Source organism: Callithrix jacchus, chromosome 1 (assembly GCF_049354715.1).
Source record: "Callithrix jacchus isolate 240 chromosome 1, calJac240_pri, whole genome shotgun sequence".
NCBI lineage: Eukaryota > Metazoa > Chordata > Mammalia > Primates > Cebidae > Callithrix > Callithrix jacchus.
Genome location: NC_133502.1, coordinates 77,616,259 through 77,629,235, shown reverse-complemented (window position 1 = coordinate 77,629,235; position 12,977 = coordinate 77,616,259). Strand labels below are relative to the sequence as shown.

The following is a 12,977-nucleotide window of genomic DNA, read 5'->3' as shown; positions in this document are numbered from 1 at the left end:
CTCGTCGGTTTTGCAGGACTACTTCAGCTAGGGAGTCAAGTTGATCTTACATCATATTTTGATCCGAATCCGCTGTCAGTCTTAGGTATGAGAGTGATTATCAGGGATATCAATATTAAGGTCCACATGTTTCTGAAAGATTGAAAGAGGGGGAACAGGGAATAATCCTCAGGGCTTAACACATTCCCTGGGAGGGGTTATTATCCTCACATCCTGATGTTCCTTTACTGTCTACTTGTTTCACTAATCTCTCTGGTAGCCATCTGGCTGAATCTGCTTCTTTTGCATATACACAGGCTGATCCTCTACCCCAAATCAATACGGGGTCAGGTCCGTGCCAGGAGCCAGTCATAGGATCTTTCCACATCACTGATGTGAATTTTGTTTGAGTTTCTGATTGCCAATGGCGTTCTGCAGCAGAGTGTCCATTTTTGTCTAAAGTTAAAAAATTGAGTATAAATAGTGAAGGTGCCATGAGGTTTCTGGGGGACCCCTTAATGGGGTACCATTCCCCCTTTTTTATTTTTTCAAAGGTAATTTTTAAAGTGAGATGGGTTCTCTCAACTATCCCTTGGCCTTGAGGATTATAGGGGATGCCAGTTATATGTTGTATGTTTAATTGAGAGCAGAACCGGGCAAAGGCTGTGCTGGTATACCCTGGTCCATTATCGGTTTTAATTTTTTGTGGACAGCCAAGGGTGGCAAAAGCAGATAGTAAGTGCCCGATGACGTGTTTAGTGGCTTCTCCAGTTTGGAGTGTGGCAAACACATATCCACTGTAAGTATCAATGCATACATGAACATATTTGAGATTGCCAAATTCTGAAACATGAGTTACATCCATCTGCCAGAGTGCATTAGGGACTAGGCCCCTAGGGTTAACTCCCAAATGGGGTATGGGTAAGTGAGTGGCACATTGTGTGCATTCCTTAACTATTTGTCTAGCTTGTTCCCTGGTAATATGATGTAACAATCTAAGGGAGTCAGCATTAAGGTGGTGTAGGTTGTGTGTGTGTTGAGCTTGAGATAGTGGGTCTTTAGCTTTTGTGGCATATGTATGAAAAACGCGGGTGGCTAGGTCGGCTTGTTGATTGCCTTGTGACAGCAGTCCAGGCAATCCTGAGTGGGCCCACAGGTGTCCAATAAAAAAAGGATGAGTTCTGCTGCTGATGAACTGTTGTAATTGTTTGAATAATTTTGCAGCTGAAGAAGTATGTTTGATGATGGGAGCTGTCTCTAAATTAGGTATGGATTGAGCAATGTATGCACTATCGGTGTAAATGTTTAAGGGTTGATTAGGGAAAGCAGAGCATACTGCTATAACTGCTTGCAGCTCAGTAAGCTGAGCCGAGGATGATTGAGTTTGAAACTGCACGGTATGGCCTTGACTAACATAGGCAGCTATACCTGTGGATGAACCATCGGTGAACACTACGAGTCCATTGGAAATGGGCTCAGATTTTGTGACTTTTGGAAAGATAAATTCATGTCTATTGGCAAAAGTAATCAACTTATGAGGGGGATAGTGATTGTCTAATTGTCCTGAAAAGAAGCCAATGCTATAAGCCAAGCCTCAGTAGTTTGCATGAGCCACTGAACTTGTTCTTTACTGTATGGCTGGATAATCAAGGAAGGTTCATAACCAAAATATTCCTTGCCCATTGTTCGTCCTTGGATAATTAGATTTGCTACCATAAGGTAATATGGTTCAAAGACTCTTTTTGGCATGTTAGGGAGGTGTACCCACATGAGTGGAGCGGTTTGCCAAAATACAGCGGTAGGGGATAATGAGGTTTGACAAATAATAAATCGGAGCGGCTTGCTATAATCTACAAAAGTGATGGTCTGATGATTGATGGCATGTTCCACAGTTCGAATAGCATGTATGCCCTGAGAGGTTAACTCACAAGGTGATGTGGGGTTTGGGTCTCCATTTAGAATATCATATAGCGGTTTGAGATCTGCCTTGCATAGTTTCAAATGAGGTAGTAGCCAATTAATATCTCCTAATAACTTCTGAAAGTCATTGAGTGTCTTCAGTTTATCTAACCTGAGTTGTACCTTTTGCATAGTAATTTGGCTTCCTTTTAGTTGGAAGCCTAAGTACATATAGGGGTCTGTGAGTTGCACCTTTTCAGGAGCTATTAGCAGACCATGTTGAGTAAGAGATGTTTGTAAGGCTTTAAAACAAGACAAAACATCTTGTCCAACTTTTTCTGCTAAAAGAATATCATCCGTATAACGGATAATATAGATCTCTCTCCAGGTGTCTCTAATAGGTTGAATAGCTAAGGCAACAAAAGACTGCCATAAGGTTGGACTATTAGCCATGCCTTGAGGTAGCACTTTCCATGATATCTTTTCATAGGTTCCTTAAAATTGGTAGAGGGCACACTGAAAGCAAAACGTTTTTGATCATCTGGATGTAATGGAATAGTAAAGAAACAGTCCTTTAAATCAATAACAATTTTATAGTAGTTTAGGGGTATGGCAACAGGAGAAGGGAGCCCAGGTTGTAGGGCCCCCATGAGGACCATGGATTTGTTGGCTTCTCTAAGATCCTGTAGCAATCGCCATTTTCCTGACCTTTTTCTAATAACGAAGATTGGTGTATTCCAAGGAGAATTACTAGGTTCTATATGCCCCACCCACAACTGTTCCTGTACCAGTTGTTGTGCGGCAGCTAATTTTTCTGAAGAGAGGGGCCATTGGTCAACCCATATGGGGTTGTCTGATAACCAAGTAATTTTGTCTGCGTGGGCTACAGGACAGACCGCGGCCCCTACTGAAAATGTCCTACTCCTTTCTTGTCTGTTTTTGGTTTAGATTCTATAGGGTTTAAAATTCCAGTCTGGGTTTTTCCTAACCCAGTGCCGGACACATACCCGTGTTTAAGCATCTGGGCAGTAATGATCTCATTAGGGCTACCTATGACCATACCTATCTGAGCCAGCAAATCCCTTCCCCAAAGGTTGAAGGGTAGGCCTGCAACAATATAAGGTTGGATTTGGCCTTGATTTCCCATTTTAACATTTTTGTACTTTTCTCGGGATTTTTGCTCTGACCAATACCGGTGAGATGAGTAATAGTAGCACTTATTGGCCATGTGGCAGGCCACTGGGTTTTGTTAATTATAGTCACATCTGCTCCAATATCTACTAGTCCGGTAAATTCCTTTCCATCTAGCCATAATGTCATCATGGGCTTGTCAGGAGATATCACTTCTGCCCAATAGACGTCAGAGGAACCGAAGCCTAAGTTACCTCTGTCCTTGTTTATAACTCTATTATGGGTTTTATGGAGAGGTAGGAGTAAGAGCTGTGCAAATCTTTGTCCAGGGGAGATAGTACTTATAACTTTAGGGGAGGTTACCATGACTTTGATTTCTCCTGTGTAATCATTATCTATTACTCCGGGGAGGACTTGTAGACCTTGTAGGGTAAGGCCACTTTGTCCTAGAATAAGTCCAAAAGAACCCTCAGGCAGGGGCCCGAAGATGCCTGTGGGCAGTGCTTGAACCCCCATTTCAGGTGTTAGTACTGTGTGGGAGGTGGAACAGAGGTCCAATCCTGCACTTCCTGTTGTGGCTCGACAGAGGTTTGAAACGGATTGTTGGTTGGAGGAGCAAAACTGACTGCCCATAGATTTGTTTTTGCTTGGGGGCCTGGGGCTGGCCCCTCATTCCGTTTCCCTGATGTGGAGAAAAAGGTTGCCCTTGGGCATCCCTTTTGGATTTACATGCATTGGCCCAATGCTTCCCTCTCTTGCATCGTGGACAAAGCCAGGGACTGTTGTATTAAGGGAGGGTTTTTTATTTTTTTATTTTTTATTGCATTTTAGGTTTGGGGGTACATGTGCAGAACATGCAAGACAGTTGCATAGGTACACACATGGCAGTGTGTTTTGCTTTCTTTCTCCCCTTCACCCACATTTGGCATTTCTCTCCAGGCTATCCCTCCCCACCTCCCCCTTCCACTGGCCCTCCCCATTTCCCCCCAATAGACCCCAGTGTTTAGTACTCTTCTCTCTGTGTCCATGTGTTCTCATTTTTCATCACCCACCTATGAGTGAGAATATGCGGTGTTTCGTTTTCTGTTCTTGTGTCAGTTTGCTGAGGATGATGTTCTCCAGATTCATCCATGTCCCTACAAATGACACAAACTCATCATTTCTGATTGCTGCATAATATTCCATGGTGTATATGTGCCACATTTTTCCAATCCAGTCTATCATCAATGGGCATTTGGGTTGATTCCAAGTCTTTGCTATTGTAAACAGTGCTGCAATGAACATTCGTGTACATGTGTCCTTATAGTAGAACGACTTATAGCCTTTTGGATATATACCCAGTAATGGGATTGCTGGGTCAAATGGAATTTCTATTTCTAAGGCCTTGAGGAATCGCCACACTGTCTTCCACAATGGTTGAACTAATTTACACTCCCACCAACAGTGTAAAAGTGTTCCTATTTCTCCACATCCTCTCCAGCATCTGTTGTCTCCAGATTTTTTAATGATCGTCATTCTAACTGGCGTGAGATGGTATCTCCATGTGGTTTTGATTTGCATCTCTCTGACGACCAGTGACGATGAGCATTTTTTCATATGATTGTTGGCCTCATATACGTCTTCTTTCGTAAAGTGTCTGTTCATATCCTTTGCCCACTTTTGAATGGGCTTGTTTGTTTTTTTCCTGTAAATCTGTTTGAGTTCTTTGTAAATTCTGGATATCAGCCCTTTGTCAGATGGGTAAACTGCAAAAATTTTTTCCTATTCTGTTGGTTGCCGATTCACTCTATTGACTGTTTCTTTTGCCGTGCAGAAACTGTGGAGTTTCATTAGGTCCCATTTGTATATTTTGGCTTTTGTTGCCAATGCTTTTGGTGTTTTGTTCATGAAGTCCTTGCCTACTCCTATGTCCTGGATAGTTTTGCCTAGATTTCCTTCTAGGGTTTTTATTGTGCCGGGTCTTATGTTTAAGTCTTTAATCCATCTGGAGTTAACTTTAGTGTAAGGTGTCAGGAAGGGGTCCAGTTTCTGCTTTCTGCACATGGCTAGCCAGTTTTACCAACACCATTTGTTGAACAGGGAATCCTTTCCCCATTGCTTGTTTTTGACAGGTTTATCAAAGATTGTGTGGTTGTAGATATGTTGTGTTGCCTCTGTTCTGTTCCATTGATCTATATCTCTGTTTTGGTACCAGTACCATGCTGTTTTGATTACTGTAGGCTTGTAGTATAGTTTGAAATCCGGTAGTGTGATGCCCCCCGCTGTGTTCTTTTTGCTTAGAATTGACTTGGCTATGAGGGCTCTCTTTTGGTTCCATATGAAGTTCATGGTGGTTTTCTCCAGTTCTGTGAAGAAAGTCGATGGTAGCTTGATGGGGATAGCATTGATTCTGTAAATTACTTTGGGCAATATAGCCATTTTCACGATATTAATTCTTCCTAACCATGAACATGGAATGTTTCTCCATCTGTTTGTGTCCTCTCTGACTTCGTTGAGCAGTGGTTTGTAGTTTTCCTTGAAGAGGTCCCTTACGTTCCTTGTGAGTTGTATTCCAAGGTATTTTATTCTTTTTGTAGCAATTGTGAATGGCAGTTCGTTCTTGATTTGGCTTTCTTTAAGTCTGTTATTGTTGTAGAGGAAGGCTTGTGATTTTTGCACATTGATTTTATATCCTGAGACTTTGCTGAAGTTGCTTATAAGTTTCAGGAGTTTTTGGGCTGAGGCGATGGGGTCTTCTAGGTATACTATCATGTCGTCTGCAAATAGAGACAATTTGGCTTCCTCCTTTCCTATTTGAATACCCTTTATTTCTTTTTCTTGCCTGATTGCTCTGGCTAGAACTTCCAGTACTATATTGAATAGGAGTGGTGAAACAGGGCATCCTTGTCTAGTGCTAGATTTCAAAGGGAATGCTTCCAGGTTTTGCCCATTCAGTATGATATTGGCTGTTGGTTTGTCATAAATAGCTTTTATTACTTTGAGATATGTTCCATCAATACCGAGTTTATTGAGGGCTTTTAGCATAAAGGGCTGTTGAATTTTGTCAAATGCCTTCTCTGCATCAATTGAGATAATCATGTGGTTTTTGTTTATGGTTCTGTTTATGTGGTGAATTACGTTTATAGACTTGCGTATGTTGAACCAGCCTTGCATCCCCGGGATGAATCCTACTTGATCATGATGGATAAGTTTCTTGATTTGCTGTTGCAATCGGCTTGCCAATATTTTATTGAAGATTTTCACATCTATGTTCATCATGGATATTGGCCTAAAGTTTTCTTTTCTTGTTGGGTCTCTGCCGGGTTTTGGTATTAGGATGATATTGGTCTCATAGAATGATTTGGGAAGGATTCCTTCTTTTTGGAGTATTTGGAATAGTTTCAGAAGGAATGGTACCAGCTCCTCTTTGTGTGTCTGGTAGAATTCGGCTGTGAACCCGTCTGGACCTGGGCTTTTCATTGCTGCCTCAACTTCTGCCCTTGTTATTGGTCTATTCATAGTTTCAGCTTCCTCCTGGTTTAGGCTTGGGAGGACACAGGAGTCCAGGAATTTATCCATTTCTTCCAGGTTTGCTAGCTTATGTGCGTAGAGTTGTTTGTAATATTCTCTTATGATGGTTTGAATTTCTATGGAATCTGTGGTGATTTCCCCTTTATCATTTTTTATTGCATCTATTTGGTTGTTCTCTCTTTTCTTTTTAATCAATCTAGCTAGTGGTCTATTTTGTTGATCTTTTCAAAAAACCAGCTCTTGGATTTATTTATTTTTTGGAGGGTTTTTCGTGTCTCAATCTCCTTCAGTTCAGCTCTGATCTTAGTTATTTCTTGTCTTCTGCTGGGTTTTGAGTTTTTTTTGATCTTGCTCCTTTAGCTCTTTCAATTTTGACGATAGGGTGTCAATTTTGGATCTCTCCATTCTCCTCATATGGGCACTTATTGCTACATACTTTCCTCTAGAGACTGCTTTAAATGTGTCCCAGAGGTTCTGGCATGTTGTGTCTTCATTCTCGTTGGTTTCGAAGAACTTCTTTATTTCTGCCTTCATTTCGTTGTTTATCCAGTCAACATTCAAGAGCCAGTTGTTCAGTTTCCATGAAGCTGTGCGGTTCTGGGTTGGTTTCTGAATTCTGAGTTCTAACTTGATTGCACTATGGTCTGAGAGGCTGTTTGTTATGATTTCAGTTATTTTGCATTTGTTGAGCAGTGCTTTACTTCCTATTATGTGGTCAATTTTAGAGTAGGTGTGATGTGGTGCTGAGAAGAATGTGTATTCTGTGGATTTGGAGTGGAGAGTTCTGTAAATGTCTATCAGGTTTGCTTGCTCCAGGTCTGAGTTCAAGCCCTGGATATCCTTGTTGATTTTCTGTCTGGTTGATCTGTCTAATATTGACAGTGGAGTGTTAAAGTCTCCCACTATTATTGTGTGGGAGTCTAAGTCTCTTTGTAAGTCATTAAGAACTTGCCTTATGTATCTGGGTGCTCCTGTGTTGGGTCCATATATGTTTAGGATCGTTAGCTCTTCTTGTTGTATCAATCCTTTTACCATTATGTAATGGCCTTCTTTGTCTCTTTTGATCTTTGTTGCTTTAAAGTCTATTTTATCAGAGATGAGAATTGCAACTCCTGCTTTTTTTTGCTCTCCATTTGCTTGGTAAATCTTCCTCCATCCCTTTATTTTGAGCCTTTGTGTATCCTTGCATGCGAGATGGGTTTCCTGGATACAGCATACTGATGGGTTTTGGATTTTTATCCAATTTGCCAGTCTGTGTATTTTGATTGGTGCATTTAGTCCATTTACATTTAGGGTTAATATTGTTATGTGTGAATTTGATACTGCCATTTTGATGCTAGCTGGCTGTTTTGCCTGTTAGTTGTTGTAGATTCTTCATTATGTTGATGCTCTTTAGCAATTAGTGTGATTTTGGAATGGCTGGTACTGGTTGTTCCTTTCTATGTGTAGTGCCTCTTTCAGGAGCTCTTGTAAAGCAGGCCTGGTGGTGACAAAATCTCTGAGTATTTGCTTGTTCGCAAAGGATTTTATTTTTCCTTCAGTTATGAAGCTCAGTTTGGCTGGATATGAAATTCTGGGTTAAAAGTTCTTTTCTTTAAGGATGTTGAATATTGGCCCCCACTCTCTTCTGGCTTGCACAGTTACTGCCGAGAGATCTGCTGTGAGTCTGATGGGCTTCCCTTTGTGGGTGACCCGACCTTTCTCTCTGGCTGCCTTTAGTATTTTCTCCTTTATTTCAACCTTGTTGAATCTGACGATTATGTGCCTTGGGGTTGCTCTTCTTGCGGAATATCTTTGTGGTGTTCTCTGTATTTCCTGCAATTGAGTGTTGGCCTGTCTTGCTAGGTGGGGGAAATTTTCCTGGATAATGTCCTGAAGAGTATTTTCCAACTTGAATTCATTCTCTTCATCACATTCTGGTACAACTATCAAACGTAGGTTAGGTCTCTTCACATAGTCCCACATTTCTTGGAGACTTTGTTCATTCCTTTTTGCGCTTTTTTCTCTGATCTTGGTTTCTCGTTTTATTTCATTGAGTTGATCTTTGACTTCTGATATTCTTTATTCTGCTTGGTCAGTTCGGGTATTGAAACTTGTGCATGCTTCGCGAAGTTCTCGTATTGTGTTTTTCATCTCCTTTAATTCATTCATATTCCTCTCTAAGTTATCCATTCTTGTTATCATTTCCTCGAATCTTTTTTCAAGGTTCTTAGTTTCTTTGCATTGATTTAATACGTGTTCTTTTAGCTCACAAAAGTTTCTCATTATCCACCTTCTGAAGCCTAATTCCGTCATTTCGTCATAGTCATTCTCCATCCAGCTTTGTTCCCTTGTTGGTGAGGAGTTTTGGTCTTTTCTAGGAGGCGAGGTGTTCTGGTTTCGGGTGTTTTCCTCCTTTTTTCACTGGTTTCTTCCCATCTTTGTGGATTTATCCACCTGTCGTCTGTAGTTGCTGACTTTTCGATTGGGTCTCTGGGTGGACCCCCAGATTGTTGATGATGAAGTATTTCTGTTACTTGGTTTTCCTTCTACCGGTCTAACTCCTTTGCTGTATGACTGCAGAGGTCCACTCCAGGCCCTGCTTGTCTGGGGTACACCTATAGCAGCTGTGGAACAGTAGGGATGCTACCAGTTTCTTTTTCTGCTATCTTTGTCCCAGAATGATGTCTGCCAAATGTCAGTCTTTTGGATATAGAGGGGTCAGGGAGCTGCTTGAAAAGACAGTCTGTACTTTATAGGAGCTCAAGTGCTGAGCTGTGAGCTCTGATGTTCATTCAGGGCTGTTAGGCTGCTATGTTTAGTTCTGCTGCAACAGAACTCCAAAAAAAGCCCTTTTTTTCTCAGCTGCTCTTTCTGAAGGGGTTGGGGCTTTATTTTTGAGTGTCTGCTGGATTGTCCTGCCCAGCTAGGAGGCAGTCTTGTCCTGCCGAGGCTCCGCCCTGCTGGTGTGAGGTTTACCCTGTTTCTGCGGGCTCTGCCCTTCTGCTGTGTTCTCTGCCCTGCAGCCGCAGGCTCCGCCCTGAGGCAGAGTCTCTCTGTTGTACCGGGTTGCCTCGGCAACAGCAGGCTGCATCAGCAATGGGCGTGTACCTCAGTAGGGGCTGATTGCCTCGGTAATGGGGGACGCCCCTCCCGCACGGAGCTGCGCCTTAAGGTAACCTCCTAACAGCGAGCGTTTGGAATTCCGTTTTGTTTGTCACACTGCGCTACCCCTAACGCTTTGTCCTGGGCTGGCTCACTGTTCAAGTCCCGTTCAGTCTCAAGTTCAGCCCTCTCAGGTCTCAGGTTGCCAGTTCAACAGGGCACCCAGAACAGTGCACTTTTGTGCGGACCTCTGTGGAGCGCCTCTGTGCTCCGGCGCGGGCCGCAGCTGCACTGGCTGCTGGCTACACCAGTCAAGATCTCTGGCTGGCGTCCCACGTTTGTTTTATATCTGGGAATTTCCCCGTTCTGTGGGCAACAAAGGTCCATCTGGAAATGCGTCCCTGACTCACCTTCTCCGCGCATCCAACGAGAGCCTCAATCCTGGGTTGTTCTCACAGCGCCATCTTGAGTCATCCCCATTAAGGGAGGGTTTTTTATCAGCATTACAGTGTTTAGCATAGTGACCAGCGGCGCCACATTGAAAGCACCTATTTTTTGACTTATTAGATAAGAACTGTTTCACAGTATAGCCCTGTAGGGCTGCAGCCATAGCTAATCCCTGTTGATAGGCAGAGCCTATGTCTGAGCACAGGCATATATACCCTGAGAGATCTGTTTTCCTTTTATAAGGGCGGATAGCCGCTTGGCAGGCAGTATTAGCATTTTCAAATGCTAGTTGTTTAACAAAATCTGTGCCTCATCTGCATTACCAAAAATTCTGCCTGCCGCTGTAATGAGGCGATGTACAAATTCTGAAAATGTTCATCTGGCCCTTGCTTTATGCTGGTAAGGGAGGCACTAACATCCCCCTTTGTAGGCAGCTTTCACCAGGCCTTTGTACCCGCAATGTGAATTTGGGTGTAAAGACCCACATCATACTGCATTTGTGCATCGCTGGTAGCATAATTGCCTTCACCAGCTAGCGTGTCAAAATTCCAATTATTATTAGCCTGTGCGTTGTGGCGTGCAGTTTCCCTACAACATTCATAAAACTCAGATTTCCACAATAAATAATCACCCCCTGAAAGCATGGCTCAGACCAAGGTCTGCCAATCTCCTGGGGTAAGCCAATTTTCAGCCACTGATTCTAAAATCTCAGTGGTGTATGGAGCAGTAGCACCGTATTGTGCCACTGCAGTTTTTAGTTCTTTGATTATTTTAAAATCGAAACCTGCATGATGCCTGCAAGCTTTCCCCTGCTGGTCAGTGGTTTCTGTCACCGGGTACGCGCTTGGATCCTCTAAATCTAATAAGATGTTAAGCTGAGGAGGTTGTCTTAATGCCCCTCCCCTACGGGGAGGTATGACATTTTGGGTAACTTGAGCTTTAGCCTCATTCTTTATTTTACCTATTTTTATTTTTTCAAGCTGTTCTATGAGCTCTTGATGCTCAGTTTCAAGCCTAACCTGTTCTTTTAGGTACTCAATTTTTTCTTGTAACCTTTTTTGGGGATCAATAATGGGACATGCCATTGGGGGTGCTGAGGGCCCCGCCTTGTAAGGCGGAGGTCGCCGCCTATGGGGGAACCAATCTGAGTTTTTATAACGGTCCACCTCTTCTTCTAAGGCATCCCAATCTATTCCCTCCTCAATGCCTTCGTCTTCAGAATTATTTGCTCTTTCAATTAGCCAGTGGGTCTTTTCCTTTTTGGTGTGTCTAGATCCTGAGTTGGGGGCCCCCTGGGCAGACACCCTCTTTGGCCCTCTTTTTGTCTTTGCTGAAGGCGCATTTTTAGTCTCAGCCTGGCATTGTGACACTCTGGGCGTCCCCTTCTTTGAGTCACTATCAGAGGACATTAAATCCTCCTCATTAGCTTGTGGCGACTGCGCCTCATCAGTTACAGACAATTGCTTAGAGTCATCTGGGCTCTTAGAACTGTTGAGGGTGCTTTTATCGAGTTTTCCCTTTAAGAGAGACTCTCCCTGAGTAATTACATTGGCAATGAGGGGGACATGGCATCTCTGAGTTAAAATTTCATCTATTAGTTTCCAATAAGAAAAGGCTGTGACTGGGACCTTCTCGGGTCCGAAAGCAGTGTAATAATCTTTTAAAGCATCTCCTACCCTTTTCCACCGTTTTTGGTCTATGGTTCCTTCCTGGGGAAACCAAGGGAAGACATCCTGAATATAGTCAAAATATTTACACAATCATTTTATTTTCACCTTTACTCCCCACGCCTTTAAAGCCTTACTTAAACTCTCTATGAACAACTGATGCTGGCTGATTTCCTGTCCCATATTCGCCGTCCACTTACCGGAGCGCGAGTCCGTGGCAGGTTCCCACGACGCTCTTTCCTCTGGGTCTCTTAATCCTTCTGTGCCGGCTGACCTCGATGGCGTCCCTCACTGTGTCCCTCATACTCGAGCTGTCACGTTGGGTGCCAGTTTGTCCCGACCCATGGGATGAGCAACGGAGACCCTAGGGAGGGAGTGGGGATTAAAAGAGAGAGACAGGAGATGTGGAGAATGGAGACAAGTCAAGGATCTGATCAAGTCTCATTTATTAGCTACAAGGCGGTTGCTTATAAACAAGTAAGGGCGGGAAGTTCCAAGGGCTGAGGTCAGAGAGTAACCATGGAGATGAGGCTGCAGGCTAGCCTCCTAACTAGGAGGAATGTGAAACTTAAACAATAAGGGAAGCCCACAAGATGGAGGTTTAGGTAAGAGGAACAAAAGCTTAAGCAACATAGTTACAAGATGGCTACTGCTCCCCACAGGAGCTCAAGTCTTCAGCAGCCTCCGTGAAGGCCTCCCCCCAACCCCCACTTTTACATCCACAGTGCTGGAAGTCCTGTCCCCACCCCCACTCCAGAGTGCAAGAAAGGGAGAGGCAGTGGGATGGGGACTCTGCTTTGTATGTAGGCTGAGCTAAGAGGGCCCATCTCCATCCCAGCCTTTGCGAGGGAGAGAAGGGGCTTCCCAAGGGCAGGCATTATCTACTCTCCCCCAGGATATCCAGGGTCAAGACTTCCCTGGCTTCTGAACTCAGGGCCCACACTCTCCCACCTGAGCTTCCACTATTTTGTGACACATGAAGCTACTTGACCGTGGCAGTTCCTGGAGCCTGCATGGAGATATTCAGTCCTATGACATCTCTGCAAACCTTCTTCCTACAGCTGCATAAAGTTTGAGGTAGAGAGTAAGTAGTAGAAAGATGGGTTGAACCATATCTCTGAGTGGGACCTTCGTAGGTGTTCTCATCTTGTTTTAAGAATTTTTTGTTGTTTGTGTAAAGACAGTATTATTGAAACCTAAGTTTCAGTGAAGGAACTCAGGACGAAGGTGGGCTTACAACACCACTCTCAGAATCCCTCC

The 12,977-nt window shown here is 43.4% G+C and overlaps 1 protein-coding gene across 1 annotated transcript; it reads right to left on the bottom strand.

Moving 5' to 3' along the window:
• Positions 1–1,567: 1,567 nt before the first annotated feature.
• LOC144581566 (uncharacterized) lies at positions 1,568–12,781 on the bottom strand. The gene is made up of 3 exons (XM_078365812.1): positions 12,669–12,781; positions 11,918–12,081; positions 1,568–4,145 (listed from the first exon to the last, which is right to left on the bottom strand). The coding sequence occupies exons 1-3, from the start codon at positions 12,693–12,695 to the stop codon at positions 4,013–4,015; spliced, it is 324 nt and encodes a 107-aa protein (XP_078221938.1). The 5' UTR covers positions 12,696–12,781; the 3' UTR covers positions 1,568–4,012.
• Positions 12,782–12,977: the final 196 nt, after the last annotated feature.